This window comes from Muscardinus avellanarius, assembly GCF_963383645.1.
Source record: "Muscardinus avellanarius genome assembly, chromosome: 16".
Classification (NCBI taxonomy): domain Eukaryota; kingdom Metazoa; phylum Chordata; class Mammalia; order Rodentia; family Gliridae; genus Muscardinus; species Muscardinus avellanarius.
In genome coordinates, this window is record NC_137802.1 from 22,289,064 (window position 1) to 22,306,866 (window position 17,803).

The 17,803-nt window shown below is 47.2% G+C and overlaps 1 protein-coding gene across 1 annotated transcript; it reads right to left on the reverse strand.

The window, feature by feature from the left end:
• Positions 1-1,724: 1,724 nt before the first annotated feature.
• Positions 1,725-17,420, reverse strand: SERPINF1 (serpin family F member 1; the record flags this gene model as incomplete). The annotated part of the gene is made up of 7 exons (XM_080713384.1): positions 1,725-1,984; positions 2,703-2,913; positions 9,432-9,574; positions 11,241-11,444; positions 11,839-11,994; positions 13,474-13,672; positions 17,337-17,420. The coding sequence occupies 7 exons, from the start codon at positions 17,418-17,420 to the stop codon at positions 1,725-1,727; spliced, it is 1,257 nt and encodes a 418-aa protein (XP_080569510.1).
• Positions 17,421-17,803: the final 383 nt, after the last annotated feature.

A 17,803-nucleotide genomic window follows, 5' to 3' on the forward strand; every position in this document is an offset into this window, starting at 1 on the left:
CCCAGACCCGCAAAAAAAAAAAAAAAAAAAAAAAGAAATATAAGCTGGGCATGGTGGCGCACACTTGTGACCCCAGTGCTTGGGAGGCTGAGACAGGAGGGTTGCAGGTTCATACCCAGCCTCAGCTACTTAGCGAGGCCCTCCACAACTTAGTGAAACCCTGTTTCAAAATAAAGAATAAAAAATAGGGTTAGGGTGTATCTTAGAGGTAGAATCCCCCCTGGGTTCAATTTCTAGTACCACAAAAATAAATAAATCTGCTTTATCATAGCCAAAATCAACAGGGCCAATTGGTCGTGGACTGCTCAAGCTGAGACAAATCTTTTCACCCCCAAAACACGCTTGCAATCCCAGTTCTTGGGAGGCTGAGACAGGAGGATTGAGGTTCATGGCCAGACACAGCTACTTAGTGTGGCCCTCAACAACTTAGTGAGACCCTGTTTCCAAATAAAAGAATAAAAAATAGGGATGGAGTGTAGCTTAGAGGTAGAATGCCCTGGGTTAATCCCCAGTACCACACAAAAACAAATAATAAATAAATAAATAAATAGGTAAGTAAGTAAAGTAAATAACCAGTCAGGCATGGTGGCGCATGCTTGTAATACCAGCATTTGGGAGGTTGAGACAGGAGGATCACGGTTTGCAGACAGCCTCAGCTAGTACTTAGTGAGGCCCTTTGCAACTCAGTGAGACTAAAGAATAAAAAATAGGGCTGGGGGTATAGCTTGGAGCTAGAATGCCACTGGGTTCCATCCCCAACACTGCAATAAATAAATAAATAGGGCTGGGAGTTCCATCCCAAGTTCCACAAAAATAAACCTTTTTTTTCTCTCTTTCTCTCACACATGCTGGGAATCAAACCTAGGGCTTTAGCAGGCAGGGCAAGTGCTCTACCACTAAGCCATATTACCAACCCTTTTTTTTGGTTGGTTTGTTTTTGTGGTACTGGGGGTGGAACCCAGAGGCTTTCTACCTCTGGACTATACTCCCAGACCTATTTTATACTTTATTTTGAAACAGGGTCTCACTAAGTTGCTGAGAGCCTCACTAAGTAGCTGAGGCTGGCTTCGAACCTGTGTGATCCTCCTGTCTCAGCCTCCCAAGCGCTGGGATTACAAGTATGCGCCACCACGCCTGGCCTATCACTAACCCTTTTTATTTTACTTTGGGACAGTGTCTTGCTAAGTTGCCCTGTCTGGCCTTGAATTTGCAATTCTCCTGCCTCAGCCTCCTGAATAGGTAGAGTTATTATGGGTGAGCACCACCATGGCTGCTGGCAAGCCTTTTCTCTTAGTAATTACCTTAGGTATTTATTACAGTAACAGAAATCTGATGTAGCATGCGTCAGTGATTGTGGGGACAGAAGATGCCCTCCTGGGGAAATTAGTAGTTATGATACATAAACACCCCAAAACGGAAAAGCAGTTCTTGCATTATAAAACATAGATGACTAAGACAAGTTTCTGTAAGCGGTGACATTCTGCAGAGTTTAAATCAAACCAGACTATAAGTAAGACCAGCAAAGTTCTCAAGGGTAGTTTATCTTCATATTCAACACAGCATAGCTCAAAGTAAGAGAAGGAAAAAAGCAACAAAAATTAAGGATAAAGCTCTTTTATTGCAAAGTATACATTGGAACTATAGGGACAGCCTTTGTGCAATGTGTAATCTGCCTTCCCTCTGGGGTTTTCTCCTGGGCACTGGAACACTACTCAACTGGAGCATTAAGTGCTTCTGGGGTCCAGAATTTTGCCTATGAAGAGAAGAGCCCCTGTGTCTGTGTCCCGCAGCACAAAGATGAAGGGTTGGTTAAGGTGATAGTCCAGCGGGAAGGTGAGGCGGGCAGGCTGGAGCCCGGGGCTGGGGCTGGCTCCTGCCCCATCCTCATTCCACTCGAAACCAGCCCTGTGCTCCACCTGAGTCAGCTTGACAGGTTTCCCTGTGATCTTGCTGAAGTCTGGTGAGTCAAACAAGGACTGAAGCTCTGCAGAGATTCAGAGAGATTCCCATTAAAACCCACCTTACCCAACACCACTAGGAAGAATACAATCCACAGTCCTATATCCTGATTCTCAGAAAGGCAAGCAAGCAAGAGCAAAGTACTGCTTCTGGCCTTCTGAGCAGCTTTTGACAGGTCTGAGCTGGCTGAGGGGCCAGTGACTTGCCCAAGAGCACAAAGCAAGTTTACATTAGAAACCAGGTGAAAGCCGGGCATGGTGGTGCACGCTTGTATTCCCAGTACTTGGGAGGCTGAGACAAGAGGATTGCAGGTTTACAGCCTCCGCTACTTAATGAGGCCCTCTGCAACTTAGTGAGACCCTGTTTCAAATAAAATAAAATAGGACTGGGGATGTAGCTTGGTGGTAGAATGCCCCTGGGTTCAATCCCCAGTACCAAAAAAAAAAAAAAAAAAAAAAAAAAAGAGAGAGAGAGAGAGAAAGAAAAAAAGGAAGGAAGGAAGGAAGGGAGGAAAACCGGGTCCAACACACCAGTCCTGAGAGGCAGTGCTCTAAGCTCCTGTTACAGGGCCTTTGAAGGGGCTGAGGACTGAGTCAGAGGCAGACACACCTCTTCCTCTCCAGTGCTATTAGAATGGATGGCGCTTCCTCCAGGAAGGCCATAGAGCCCTTGAGTCTGAATAGCAAGGTGGGAGGCTCAAAGATCCCACACCCCACAAGAGCAAAGGGGTCTTGCAAACATACTTATCTCCTGGAGGGACTTGGTCACTTCGCCATCGTAACTCAGCTTCAGCTTGGGGATGCTCAGGACTGCTTGAACGGTCTTCAGTTCTCGGTCTATGTCATGAATGAACTCAGAGGTGAGGCTCTCTTCTATCATGGTCAAGTTCTGGGTCACTTTCATGGGCAGGAAGAAGATGATGCTCATGCTTCCCGCCAAGGGCAGCTGGGCAATCTGCAACACCAGGAAGAAGCGTGTGGGTCAGTGCTTGACAGCTCCAGAGCTGAGGAATGGACATGTACCAAGGGCCACCTTCCTCCCTCCTGTGGTGGGGGCAGGCCTCGCTTTCCCCCAGCCCTAATCTGTGTAACAGCTGTCCTCTAGGTTATTTCTTTTTTATAACAAGTCATCTCTGAACATTCTTTCAAAGGGTAGGCTGTTAGCCAGGCATGGTGGTGCATGTTTGTAATCCCAGTACTTGGAAGGCTGAGACAGGAGAACCACAGGTTGGAGGACAGTCTCACCAAGCAGTGAGATTCTCATCAACCTAGAGAGATCCTGTTTCAAAAAATAAAAATAAAACAGGGCTGGGAGTGTAGCTTGGAGGTAGAGTGTCCTCAGGTTCAATCCCCAGTACAACACACACATACACACACACACACACACAAGTAGACTGTTGCCAAGTGTGGTGGTGCCTGTAAGCCCAGTACTTGAATCACAAATTCGAGGGCAGCCTCAGCATCATTGTGAAATTCTTGGCAACCTAGTGAGAGACCCGGTTTCAAAACAAAAAATAAAAAGGGCTGGGGATATAATAAAGGTAAGATGCCCCTGGGTTCAATCTCCAGAACCCACCCCCCCACACACACACACACCAAAAAAAAAAAAAAAAAAAGGTAGTCTGTTACCAGGTGTGGTAGCGCATGCCTATAATCCTAGCTACTATGGAGGTTACGGTGAGAGGATTACAACTTTGTGTGTGTGTGGTACTTGTGGTACTGGGGGTAGAACCCAGGGGCTTTTTTTTTTTAACCTCTGGGCTATACTCCCAGACCTATTTTATACATTATTTTGAAACAGGGTCTCACTAAATTGATGAGAGCCTCACTAAGTAGCTGAGGCTGGCTTCGAACCTGTGCAATCCTCCTGTCTCAGCCTCCTAAGTGCTGGGATTACAAACATGTGCCACTACGCCCGGCTGGATTACAATTTTAAAGACAGCCTGGACAATTTAGTGAGACCTTGCCTCAAAACTTAAAAAAAGAAGCCAGGCGTGGTGATGCACACTTGTCCCAGCATTTGGGAGGCTGAGACAGGAGGATCACACAGGTTCGCGATTCTCCTGTAGCAGCTTAAGCCAGCCTCAGCTACCTAGTGAGGCCCTTTGCAACTCAGTGAGACCCTGTTTAAAAAAATTTTTTTAATTAAAAAGAGAAATGGAGATATAGCACTAAGCCCTAGGATTAATCCCCAGTACCATGCACATGTATGTGTGTGCACTCACACACACAAAGTAGGCAATTGTCTTTTCAGCCTAATACTAAAGTTATCTACTGAAAGTAGTTTTTCCAGCTGGGCATGGTAGGACACACCAGTAATCCCAGTACTTGGGAGGATGAGACAGGAGCATGGCAGATTCAATGCCAGCCTCAGCAACTTAGTAAGGCCCTCAGCAACTTAGCAAGACCCTGTTTTAAAATAAAAAATAAAATAGGGCTGGAGGTGTAGTTCAGAGGCAGAATGCCCCTGGGTTCAATCCCTAGCACCAAAGGAAAAAAAAAAAAAGAGCCGGGCGTAGTGGCGTACACTTGTTAATCCCAGCATTCGGGAGGCTCAGACTGGAGGATCACGGTTCGCAGACAGCCTCAGCTACTTAGGCCCTCCACAACTCAGTGAGACCCTGTTTCAAAATAAAGAATAAAAAATTGGGCAGGGGCTGTAGCTCGGAGGTCAAATGCCTCTGGGTTCCATCCCCAGACCAGAAAAGAAAAAGAAAAAAAAAAAAGTTTCTCCTGTGGTTCTTTTTTTTTTTTTTTTTTTTGGTGGTACTGGGGGTGGAACCCAGAGGCTTTCTACTTCCATGTTATACTCCCAGACCTAATTTATATTTTATTTGGAAACAGAGTCTCACTAAGTTGCTGAGAGCCTCACTAAGTAGCTGAGGCTGGTTTCAAACCTGCGTGATCCTCCTGTTTGAGCCTCCCGAATGCTGGGATTAGTAGTCCCAAGCGCGGGGACTACAAGCGTGCGCCATCACACCCGGCCCTCCTGTGGTTCTAAAGAACTAGATTTGGATTTCAGATCTGTTTTTTTCCCAAAGCTTACCTGCCTTTTTTTTTTTTTTTTTTTTTTTTTTTTTGGTGCTGGGAGTTTAGTTTAACCCTGGGAGCATTCTTCCTTCTAGCTACAACCCCTGTCCTTTTTATTTTTAAGTTTGAAACAGAGTCTCACTAAATTGCTGAGGCTAAGCTCGAACCTGCAATCCTCCTGTCTCAGTCTCTCAAGTACTGGGATTACAGGCCTGTGCCACGGCACCAATTTAAAAGACCCATTTTGGTGCTGCTTTGATATTGCTGTGTCCAAGGTGCCCGTTTCTCATTTAGTGCTCTGTTGGCACGTGGCACGTGCCTGTAATCGGACACAGCAATATAGAAGCAGCAATAAAATGAGCTCTTTAGCCATGGTGCAGGCCTGTAATCCCAGGATTTGAGAGGCTGAAATAGAAGGATTCCAGGTTTAGGGCCAGCCTTAGCAATTAGACACTCAGTAACTTCAGTTACTTTGTGAGACACTGTATCAAGATGAAAAAGGGGCGGGGTGAAGCTCAGAGGGAGAGCCAATGGGTTCAGTCCCCAGTACCACAGGAAATAAATAAATGCAAAGAAAATGGGCCTTCTGGCCAGAAGTCCTTAACCTAAGACCCATGGGGAAAAAATAGTGTCAGGGGTCCCAAGAGCTGCCTGAAATTATATACAGAAATGTATTTATGTATACAAATGGCCTTTTTATCTCTTGTGTTTCAGGAGATTTTGTCTCAAAAAAATCCATAGCCCTAGCCAGGCAAGCTGGCACATGTCTATAATCTCAGTACTTGGGAGCCTGTGACAGGAGGATCTCAGGTTTTTTTCATGGCCAGCCTCAGCAACCTAGCAAGACCCTGTTTAAAAAAGATAAAAAGCCAGGCGTGGTGGCGCACGCTCGTAATCCCCGCGCTTGGGAGGCAGAGACAGGAGGATCACGCAGGTTCGAAGTCAGTCGCGCGCGCTGGCTTAGGAGACCCTGTCTCCAAATAAAAACGTAAAAATAGGTCTGGGAGTGTAGCCCGGAGGTAGAAGGGCTTCCAGGAACCCCAGTACCACCAAAAAAAAAAAAAAAAAAATTAAATGGGCCAGGCATGGTAGCCCATGCTTGTAGTTCCTGTATTTGGGAGGCTGAGATGGGAGAATCACAGATTTGTGGCCAGCCTCAGCTACTTTGTGAGGCCCTCCACAATTTAGTGAGAACCTGTTTCAAAATAAAGAATAGCCGGACGTGGTGGCGCACGCTTGTAATCCCCGCGCTTGGGAGGCTGAGACAGAAGGATCATGCAGGTTTGAAGCCAGCCTCAGCTACTTAGTGAGGCTCTCAGCAACTTAGTGAGATCCTGTTTCCAATAAAGTATAAAATAGGGCTGGGAGTATAGTCCAGACGTAGAAAGCCTCTGGGTTTCACCCCCAGTACCACAAAGAAAGAAAGAAAGAAAGAAAGAAAGAAAGAAAAAGAAAGAAAGAAAGAAAGAAAGAAAGAAAGAAAGAAAGAAAGAAAGGGAAAGAAAGAGAATAAACCAGGTGTGCTGGGGCATGCTTGTAATCCCAGTACCTGGGAGGCTGGGATTTTTTTTATTCTTTATTTTGAAACAGAGTCTCACTGAGTTGCAAAGGGCCTCACTAAGTAGTTGAGGCTGACCACCAACCTCAGTCCTCCTGTTTTAGCCTCCCAAATGCTGGGATTACATGCATGTGCCACCACGCCCAGGTGAAGCCACAACTACTTAGGCCCTCTGCAATTTAGTAAGACCTTGTGTTAAAATAAATAGTAATGCATTTGGAGATTGAGATAGGAGGATCCTAGTTCTTGGACAGCCTCAGCTACTTAGTGAGGCCCTTTGCAAATCAGTGGGACCCTGTTTCAAAATAAAGAATAAAAAATAGGGCTGGGGTGTAGCTCAGAGATAGAATGCCCCTGGGTTCCATCTCCAGTACTGCAAAAGAAAGAAAGAAAGAAAACAGGAAGGAAGGAAGGAAGGAAGGAAGGAAGGAAGGAAGAAAGGAAGGAAGGACAGACTATATGGCTGGGCATGGTGGTGCACGCTTGTAATCCCCGCGCTTGGGAGGCAGAGACAGGAGGATCACGCAGGTTTGAAGCCAGCCTCGCTGGCTTAAGAGACTCTGTTTCCAAATAAAAATATAAAAAATAGGTCTGGGAGTGTAGCCCGGAGGTAGAAGGGTTCCCAGAAACCCCAGTACCACCAAAAAAATAAAAAATAAATTTAAAAAATGGCTATTGCCAGGCATGGTGGTGCATACTTATTATCCCAGTACTTGGAGGCTGAAATAGGAAGATCATAGGTTCAAAGCCAACCTCCACAACTTAGTGAGGCCCTCCGCAACTTAGTGAGACCCTGTTTCAAAATGAATAAAATAGGCTATGAGTATAGTTCAGAGGTAGAATGCATCAGGCTTCCATGCCCAGTACCACAAAATAAAAATAAATAAGGCTATGGAAAGCAAACTAACATTTAGTAAGCACCACTATGACAGATGCTTTTTCAGAAGCCAGCATTGCTGGCTTAAGAGACCCTGTTTCCAAAAAATATATATAAAAATAGATCTGAGAGTGGAGCCTGGAAGTAGAAGGTTTTCCAGGAACCCCAGAACCACAAAAAAAAAAAAAAAGGGAAGAAAAAGAAAGAAAGAAAGAAAGAAAGAAAGAAAGAACGAACAAACAATAAAGCTTAGAGTATAGCTCCGAGGTAGAATGCCCCTGGGTTTCAATCCCAGTACCACACACAAAATAAAATAAAATAAAATAAAATAAAGAATAATAAATAATTAAAATAATAAAATAATAAAATAAAATAAAAATAATAAAATAAAGAAAAAGAAAGAAAGAAAGAAAGAAAGAAAGAAAGAAAGAAAGAAAGAACAATAAAGCTTAGAGTATAGCTCCGAGGTAGAATGCCCCTGGGTTTCAATCCCAGTACCACACACAAAATAAAATAAAATAAAATAAAGAATAATAAAATAGGGCTGGAGATGTATTTTGGAGGTAGAATGCCCCTGGGTTCAATCCCCAGAAAAAGAAAGAAAGAAAGAAAGAAATAAAAGAAAGAAAAGAGAGAGAGAGAGAGAGAGAGAGAGAGAGAGAGAGAGAGAGAGAAAGGAAGGAAAAGAGAAGATAAAAGACAAAAAAGAAGTCCATGGCCCACAAAACATACGAACTAATGACACAGAATTAGAAGTCAAGTACACATGAAAACCTTAGAATGTAGCAATTGGGAGTTTATGACGGTTTTTCAGTTTGGTTCTTAATTCTAAAAATAAAAGGTCTTGTGTCGGGAATGGTGGCACACGCTTGTAATCCCAGTACTTGGGAGGCTAAAACAGGAGGATCCTGATTCATGGCCAGCCTCAGCTACTTAGTGAGGCACTCTGTAACTTCGTGAGACCCTGTTTCAAATTAAAGAACAAAAAATTGGGCTGGGTATGGGGTAAACACTTGTTATCCCAGCATTTGAGAGGCTGAGACAGGAGGAACATGGTTCATGGACAGCCTCAGCCTCTTAGTGAGGTTCTTTGCAACTCAGTGAGACACTGTTTCAAAATAAAAAATAAAATATAGGACTGGGTGTATAGCCCAGAGGGAGAAGGCCCCTGGGTTCCATCCCCAGAACCTCCAAAAAAAAAAAAAAAAAAAAAAAAGAAGAAGAAGAAGAAAATAGGGCTGGGGGTGTAGCTCAGAGGTAGAATGCCCCTGGGTTCAATCCCCAGTACGACACACAAAAATAAATAAATAAATAAAAGTAAAAGGTCTCAGGGGAAGACGTCAACATTTTTTTTTCCTGGTACCGGAGATGGAACTCAGCATTCTACCTCCAAGCTACACTCCCAGTCCTGTTTTTTATTCTTTATTTTGAAATAGGGTCTCACTGAGTTGCAAAAAGCCTCACTAAGTAGCTGAGGCTGGATACCAACCACAATCCTCCTGTCTCTGTCTCCCAAATGCTGGAACTACAAGCATTATTTTTTATTTTGAAACAAAGTCTCCCTATACCTGGCTGAGAAGTTTTGATGACTAGCCCTCACCCCATTTTGAGAAGAGGAAAGGCTCAGGATGTTTTTGGGTTTTTTTTTTTTTTTTTTTTTTTTTTTTTGGTGGTACTGGGGGTGGAACCCAGAGGCTTTCTACCTCTGGGCTATACTCCCAGACCTTTTTTATATTTTATTTGGAAACAGGGTCTCACTAAGTTGCTGAGAGCCTCACTAAGTAGCTGAGGCTGGCTTCGAACCCATGCGATCCTCCTGTCTCAGCCTCCCAAGCGTTGGGATTACAAGTGTGCACCACCACGCCTGGCTTCAGAGACATTATTAACTTGCTCAAAAAGACACAGCAGGTGACGTTGTCAAATCTCAAAAGTCATTCTATTTCCATGACACCATTCCGCCTCAACCTGCCCTGCCCCACCACCCTCCACCGACCTCACCCCTACAGACCTTACAGTTAAGATCAGAATCCAAACCGTAGCGTAAAATGGCCTTGGGGTCTGACATCATGGGGACTTTCACTGTCCTCTCCTCGTCCAAGTGGAAGTCCTGGAGGGAAGTCTTTCTGGGGTCAAACTTTGTTACCCACTGCCCTGGAATGAGACAGAGTGTCCTGAGCCCCAGATGCCAGAAAGTCTGTGGGACCATGCTGTGTCTCCACAGCAGGCTGAGAAGTGCCCAGCTAGAGAACTCTGAGTAGCCAGTGGCTTTGACACATGAGGGGTAAGCAGTTCTCTCTCAGAATGTGTGGTCTGGATCTCAGTAGTTCAGAACCCTGAAAACCTTGCACAAGCAAACAGACCAGAAAACTCAGATGGATATAAGTTGCTTTTGTTTATATGACTTTTAATCTACTGGGTCTGACTGCTGTTTCTGGGCATGGTGGCTCACGTGTGTAATCACAGTATTTGGGAGTCTGAGAAAGGATTTCAAGTTCAAGGACAGCCTTGGCAAGTAGTGAGACTCTCATCAACCCAGTGAGATCCTGTTTCAAAATAAAAATAAAAAATAGGGCTAGGATTGTAGCTCAGAGGTAGAATGCCCCTGGGTTCAATCCAAGAAAGAAAGAAAGAAAGAATAAAAGAGAAGAAAAGAAGTAGGAAGCCATCGAACTTTTCTCTAGGAGTTTAAGGGTTCACTCTTGCTGCTACCTGATAATTGGTTACAAAACATTGTAAGGGGAGCGTATGTGGTGGTGCTCTTGGGAGTACTTGGGAGGCTGAGACTGGAGGATCACAGGCTCAAGGCCAGCCTTAGCAACTTAGCGACACCCTGTCTGAAAAAGTTAAACGGGGCATGGTGTCACACACCTGTAATCCCAGTACTCGAGAAGCTGAGACAGGAGGATCGCACAGGTTCGAAGCCAGCCTCAGCTACTTAGTGAGTGAGGCTCTCAGCAACTTAGTGAGACCCTGTTTCCAAATAAAATATAAAACAGGTCAGGGGTGTAGCCCAGAGGTAGATGGCTTCTGGGTTTTATTCCCAGTACCACACACACACACAAAGTTAAATTATATGTTATATGAAAGGAGAGAAGGTTAGCACTCCCCTTGACAAGGATGGAAGAGGCCCTCGGGCCTGACAACACACATACAGTTAAGGCGTTGCCACCATCCTTTAAAAAAAAAAGTTAAAGGGCTGGGGTTGTAGCCCAGTGGTAGAGCGCCCCTGGGGTCAATCCCCAGCACCATAAACAAAGCACTTTAAGGGGAGATTGCCACCACCACCTCCGGGACTCATTCAAATAAGGCTGGCCTCAGACTGGCCTGTGGGCCGGTGTCTAGGCACATCACTGCTGCCTAGAAGAGTAGGGAGATACCAAGAACACTGGTAACGACAGTCTACTGAGCGCCTGTATGTCCCAGGCAGAGTACAGGGGTTTCTATGAGAACGAGAGAAAGCGTGCAAAGCATCTGAGGTGGGTATGTGAACCTCACAATAATGTGAAAGCCTAAGAAACTTCGCAGAGTCCCGCAGCATCTAAAGGCAGAGCCAGGGCCTAAATCTAGTCTGGCTCTAAAGCCAGAAATCGAACACAGTGCCCAGCCCCAGTCGGGCCTTTCACACTTTGAAGACACTTCTCACACGCGTTGCAGGCACCTGGTAGGTGATAAGCAGATACGCTGCAGAAATGTGCAGTTCTCCGATCTCTGGTTCTGAGAGCTGTGGCCCTGGGTTCACAAGGTCTTTGACCTCCTCTCTTTCTCAGCCCACTCGGCTCCTGCCCTCTTCCCCTGGACAGATTAGAGAAGCCCTCACCCTTGAAGTGAGCCACACCGAGAAGGAGAATGCTGATTCCGCTGGGCACTTCTCTCGTGGACCTGGCAATTTTCCCTTTCATCTGGGCCTGCACCCAGTTGTTGATCTCCTGCAGGTCCACGCGAGGGTTGCCAGTCAGGATTCTGGGCCTGGTCCCATATGACTTTTCCAATGGTGCCACAAAGCTGGATTTGATCCGCAGCTCTGGAAGAGGCAGAAGGGGGTTAGTGTACAGGAACTGAACCGGCAGCCTCTCTTGGAGAGCATGCCAGCCTCGGGTTCCAGTTTGCCACTCAGCAGGCCGCGGCTCCCTGCCCGGCATCTTCCCCTGACTCAGCAGGCCCTCCACTGGCGCTGGATGGGAACTAACAGATTTCCCCCATCGCCATTCCTCTTCGCATCACTGCCCTCCCCATACCCTCCTCTGTCTCCCTCGGCCACTTCCTCCTTCTCATCCTCTGCACTCACGTGCTCCTTCCTGCCCACCAGTGCCAGGCCTAGCCTGAGCACACGAGACTCAAAACGGAACCAACAAAAACCCCAGCACAGAGCACAGAGCTCCAAGCTCTTAGGCAGCCGGGGCTGGAAGGCAACTGACTCCTCTCAAAGACGACCCGGGAGGCACTCTTGAAGTTCTTCTGGGGGGCAGTCACAGTGGCGAGGAGTTCCTTGTACGTGCTGTGGATGTCGGGGTTGCTGATCAAGTCATAGTAGAGGGCCCGGTGGATGGTAGACTCTGTCCGCTGTTCCGCTCCTGCCGGGGAGACAAAGAGGGGAGCCTCACGCCCGCTGGCCCATATCAGGACCCCCCAGGACAGGGGTACTATGCTGCTTTCTATTGTGTGCCGAGAGCCTCAGGAGGCCAATAGTCAGACGTTCCAGGTGGACAAGGAATTTCAGGGTAACAGAAGAAATACTTGCTGCGTTTTAGAGATTTTTCTAACACCACTAAAGTCATTAGGCCCAGAGAGAGATAAGGGTGGGATGTGGGTACGAGTCCCTCTGGTTCTCTATCACACCACCTACGCTAGCAGCAGCAGCAGCAGCAGCAGCAGCAGCAGCAGCAGCAGCAGCAGCAGTACTGGGGATTGAACCCAGGGACAGTCTACCTCTGAGCTACAACCCCGGTCTTATATTTTTTGAAACAAGGCCTCACTGAGTTGGAAGGGACCTCGCTAAGTAGCTGAGGCTGTCCACGAACCGTAATCCTCCAGTCTCCACCTCCTGAATGAAGGGATTGCAAGTGTGCGCCACCACGCCTGGCCTCAATCTTTTTTTTTTTTTTTTTCGATACTGGGGATAGAATCCAGGGGCATTATACCTCTGAGCTACACCCCCAGCCCTATTTTTTATTCTTTATTTTGAAACAGGGTCTCACTGAGTTGCAAATGGCCTCACTAAGTAGCTGAGGCTGTCTGCGAGCCACGATCCTCCAGTCTCAGCCTCCCAAACGCTGGGGTTACAAGCATGTGCCACCACGCCTGGCTACCCCAACCTCTTTTTTTTTTTTTTTTTTTGGTACTGGGGATGGATCCCAGAGGCATTCTACCTCCAAGCTACACCCACTGCCCTATCTTTTATTCTTTTTATTTTTTTGAAACAGGGTCTCAGTGAGTTGCGAAGGGCCTTGCTAAGTAGCTGAGGCTGTCTGCAAACTGCGATCCTCTGGTCTCTGCCTCCCAAATGCTGGGATTACAAGCATGCGCCACCATGCCCACTACCCCAACCTTTTTTATGTGTGTGTGTTTGTGACGCTGGGGATTGAACCCAGGGGCATCCTACATTCGATCTACACCCCAGCCCTTTTCATTTTTTAATTTGAAACAGGGTCCCTCTAAGTTGCTGAAGATCTAAGTTGCTGCGGCTGGCCCCCAACCTTCAGTCCTCCTGCCTCAGCCTCCTAAGTACTGGGATTACAGGCATGAGCCGGGCCCACTTCCACCATTTTGTAGTTACCCATTTATCACCGTCCCCTGTGAACTCATCCATGAACACCACTGAGAGTGAGCCCAGGCCTGTTGTGGATGGTTATGTCCCTAGAACCCAAGCAAATGGCTGACATGCGGTAGGAGCTCTTTTAAGGAAGGAAGGCAGGAACGAGAGGAATCACCGTGTCAGTAAGTGGTGAGCACAAAAAGAACCCATCGGGGCCAACTCCCCACACCCCTTTGCCCAGTGGTCCCATGGGGGCCCCTCCAGGTCCACCTCGTGCCTTGTGTGGCTGCACACTCACCCAGCGAAAGGCCAGAGAGGGCGGTGGCTATGCTGAGTGGAGACAGCAGCACGTTGGTGGTGGGATTCGTGCTGGATCTCTGGCGGTACAGGTCATAGCCAAAGTTGGAGATAGCGGCTGCCAGCTTGTTCACAGGGACCTTGAAGAAGGGGTCCTCCTCTTCCACTGGCGCCCCTGTGCTGTCGGGGTCTGGGGAGCCCTGAGGAAGACAGAGCAAGGACCAGTGGAGATGCACAGTGAAGGATGTCTCCTTGGGGCTTTGGTGGGGCTGACATTCTAGGCCCTGGGACCTTCCTTCCTAATTTTGGTACATTTAGTTTAAGATTGGAATGAGTTTGAGTTCTCTGGCTATATATGAGAGGGAAGAGGCAGTCCAAAAGAGAGATCAGCTGGTCAGGTTTAAACATTTGTGATCTGTGACACTTTTTAAAAATGGCACCTGCTTGTAATCCCCGCGCTTGGGAGGCTGAGACAAGAGGATCACACAGGTTCAAAGCCAGCGTCAGCTACTAAGTGAGGCTCTCACCAACTTAGTGAGACCCTGTTTCCAAATAAAGTATAAAATAGGTCTGGGAGAATAGCCCAGAGGTAAAAAAAAAAAAAACAAAAAAAAAACCCTTGGGTTCCACCCCCAGTACCATCAAAAATAAATAAATAAATAAATAAATAAATAAATAAATAAATAAATAAATAAATGTGGCACCTGCTGGGCGTGGTGGGGCACTTTAGTAATCTCAGCATTTGGGAGACTGAGACTGGAGGATCACGGTTCGTGGGCAGCCTCAGCTTCTTAGTGAGGCTCTTTGCAACTCAGTATCTCCAAATAAAGAATAAAAAATAGGGCTAGGGTGTAGCTCAGAGGTAGAATGCCCCTGGGTTCCATCCCCAGATCCACAAAAAAATAAAATAAAAATGGCACCTGGAGTCAGGTGTGTTGGTGCACACCTGTAATCCCAGATACATAAAAGACTGAGGCGAAAGGATCGCAAGTTTGAGGCCAGCCTGAGTAACTTGGCAAGACCATGTCTCAAAATAAAATGAAAAGGGCTGGAGCCATAGCTCAGTGATAGAGAGTCTGCCTGGCATCTGCAAGGCCCTGGGTTGGACCCCTAGGACGTGCACACACACAGAGCCAAGAACGCTGCTGTCCCCTCCCCAAGAAAGCCTGCACGGGCCACACCAGCCCGGCTGCTCCTGCGTCTCTGCCTGGACCCTCCTGTCAAATCCTATCTTCTCCTGTCTTCTCCATCAGTTTCCCCTGACCACCTCATCCAAAGGGAACTTTTAGTTTTCTACTCTTTGTAAAGAGTCAACGTCCACTTACTTGTTAGCCACCTGTCACTGTGCCAAGCTCTTTGCTAGTTCTTTCTTGGTCTTTTGTCTCCCTTCTTTTTTGCAGTAGTAGGGATGAAACCCAGGGCTGTGCACATTTAGGCAAGTTCTGCCACTGAACTACACCTCTGTCTCTGCTGGCTTTTTTTTCTTTCTTTCTTTCTTTCTTTTTTTTTTTTTTTGTACTGAGGATTGAACTCAGGGGCATTTTACCTGTGAGCTATATCCCACAACCCTTTTTAAATTTTTATTTATTTATTTTTGGGTGTGTATTACTGGGAGTGGAACCCAGGGGCTTTTCTACCTCCATGCTATACTTCCAGTCCTATTTTATATTTTATTTGGAAACAGGATCTCACTAAGTTGCTGAAAGCCTCACTAAGTAGCTGAGGCTGGCTTCAAACCTGTGAGCTCCTCCTGTCTCAGCCTGCCAAGTGCTGGGATTACAAGTGTGCGCTACCATGCCCGGCTTAATTTTATTTACTTATTTATTTATTTATTTCTGTGTGTGCATGTGGAACCCAGGGGCTTTCTACCTTTGGGCTACACTCCCAGACCTATTTTATATTTTATTTAGAAACAAGGTCTCACTAAGTTGCTGAGAGCCTCACTCAGTAGCTAAGGCTGGCTTCTTCCTGTCTCAGCCTCCCAAGAGCTGGGATTACAAGCGTGCACCACCACGCCCAGCTATTTTTTTTTTTATTTTGAAACAGAGTCTTGCTCAATTTTGGGGGGGTCTCCCTGTGTTGCTGAGGCTGACCTCAAACCTATGTTTTTTTGGGGTTTTTTATTTTATTTTTTTGGTGGTACTGGGGGTGGAACCCAGGGGCTTTCTACCTTAGGGCTATACTCTCAGGTCTATTTTATATTTTATTTGGAAACAGGGTCTCACTAAGTTGCTGAGAGCCTCACTAAGTAGCTGAGGCTGGTTTCTAACCTGCGTGATCCTCCTGTCTTAGCCTCCCAAGCGCGGGGATTACAAGCGTGGCCACCACGCCCAGCGACCTCAAACCTATGGTCCTCCTGCCTTAGCCTCTCACTTACTGGGATTACAGACATGCACCACCACATCCAGTGACTTATTTCATTTATACTTGATGTATTTATCTGATACCCTAAAAGATGTCTCAGAAGCACTGAGTTGAAAGCAAGCACTGATTCCTTTTCATTTATACCCATCCGAGCACCTTCAGAGTAGGTGTTTGGCAGGTGAGAAAGAAATGAATGACCCCAGTGGTCCCATGGAAGCAGTGACTGAGATAAGAAGGACTAGTCCAAGGTCACCGAGTCAGTGAGACACAGAGCCAGCCAGGATGCAGACTCAGGGCCCATGACAGGGCCCAGGCTCCAGCTGACATGTCCCAGGGGCCTTGTCCCTCACTGGCAGAGATACCCCTCAACACAGCAGAGGCCTCTCTCCAAGTGTCTGTATCTGGCTTTGCAACCAGAAGGTTGGTCCTCTGTGGGCGGGAGAGAAGGCTGCCTGCCCTCACCTTTGCTGTACCCCTGGCCAGTATCTGAACAAGTATCTGGGAGTACAGCCCACCCCCTCAGTGAGCGACACAAGCAGCAAAAGGAAAGAGGAGAGGTGCGTGCAGAGGGGCACCCTGCGCTTCTTCCAGTTCTTTGGCTTTTCACTTATTTTTGTCCCCACTCTGGCCCCTATAAGGTGAGGCAAGCCGGGCATGGTGGCACACATCTGCAATTCCAGTACTTGGGAGGCTGAGACAGAAGAATCACAGGTTCAAGACCAGCCTTAGCAGGAGCAAAACTCTCAGCAATGTAGTGAGACCCTGTTTCAAAGTAAAATGTAAAAGGCCGGGTGTGGTGGCGCACGCTTGTAATCCCAGCATTTGGGAGGCAGAGACAGGAGGATCGGCAGTTCGAGGACAGCCTCAGCTAATTAGTGAGGCCCTTGGCAGCTCAGTGAGACACTGTTTCAACATATAGAATAAAAAAAATAGGGCAGGGGTGTAGCTCAGAGGTCGAATGCCCCTTGATTCCATCCCCAGACCTGCCAAAGAAAAGAAAAAAAGTGAGAGCCAGGCATGGGCGTGGTGGCGCACCCTTGTAATCTCCGCGCTTGGGAGGCTGAGACAGGAGGATCACGTAGGTTCGAAGCCAGCCTCAGCTGGCTTAAGAGACCCTGTTTCCAAATAAAAAATATAAAATAGGTCTGGGAGTGTAGCCTGGAGGTAGAAGGCCCCTGGGTTCCATCCGCAGTACCACCAAAAAAAGAAAAGAAAAGTGAAAAGGGGCTCACGTGTAGCTCCCCTGGATTCAATTCCGTAGTAGCACACAGGAAAATAGAGAGAGAAGAGAGAGAGAGAGAGAGAGAGAGAGAGAGAGAGAGAGAGAGAGAGAGAATCATTTTCTCTCTTTGCTACTGGAGAAACCAAGGCCACAGAAGAATAAAAGCCAGACCTGTCCCGGAACACAGGTACCACCTCCCTGTCTTGTCTGCCATGCTGCCTGCTAAACAGGAGCAGGACGGCTGAGCCCCATGTCCCCATCCTCCTTCCCCCTCTGACCTCCAGACTGCTGGCAACATTCTGGCAGCTGACATGCCCGACGAGCAGGGCTCCAGTCCACAGAATCAGTGCAAGGACCTTCATCCTGCACCTGCAAGAGAAATGAGAGGGGCAGGCTACTCCCCTTGCCTACCACCCTGGGCAGGGGGCAGGGTGCAGGCAGGGCAAGCACCCTCCTTCCAGCTGGAGGAGCCCTCCCTGACATCCCACACCCCCCTCCCCCGTCATCCATCCATGGCCTCTTTCAGGGGACCACCTTTAAACCTGGGCTCCAGAGCAGCAGAGACCCAGCAACGTGCTCCTCTGCATAGAGCATGGTCTAGCACAGTGTGTGTGTGTGTGTGTGTGTGTGTGTGTGTGTGTGTGTGTTTTACAGAGGATTGAACCCAGGGGCATCTAGCCTCTATACTACATCCCCAGCCTTCTTTATTTTGAAATAGGGTTTCATTAAGTTGCAGAGGACCTAT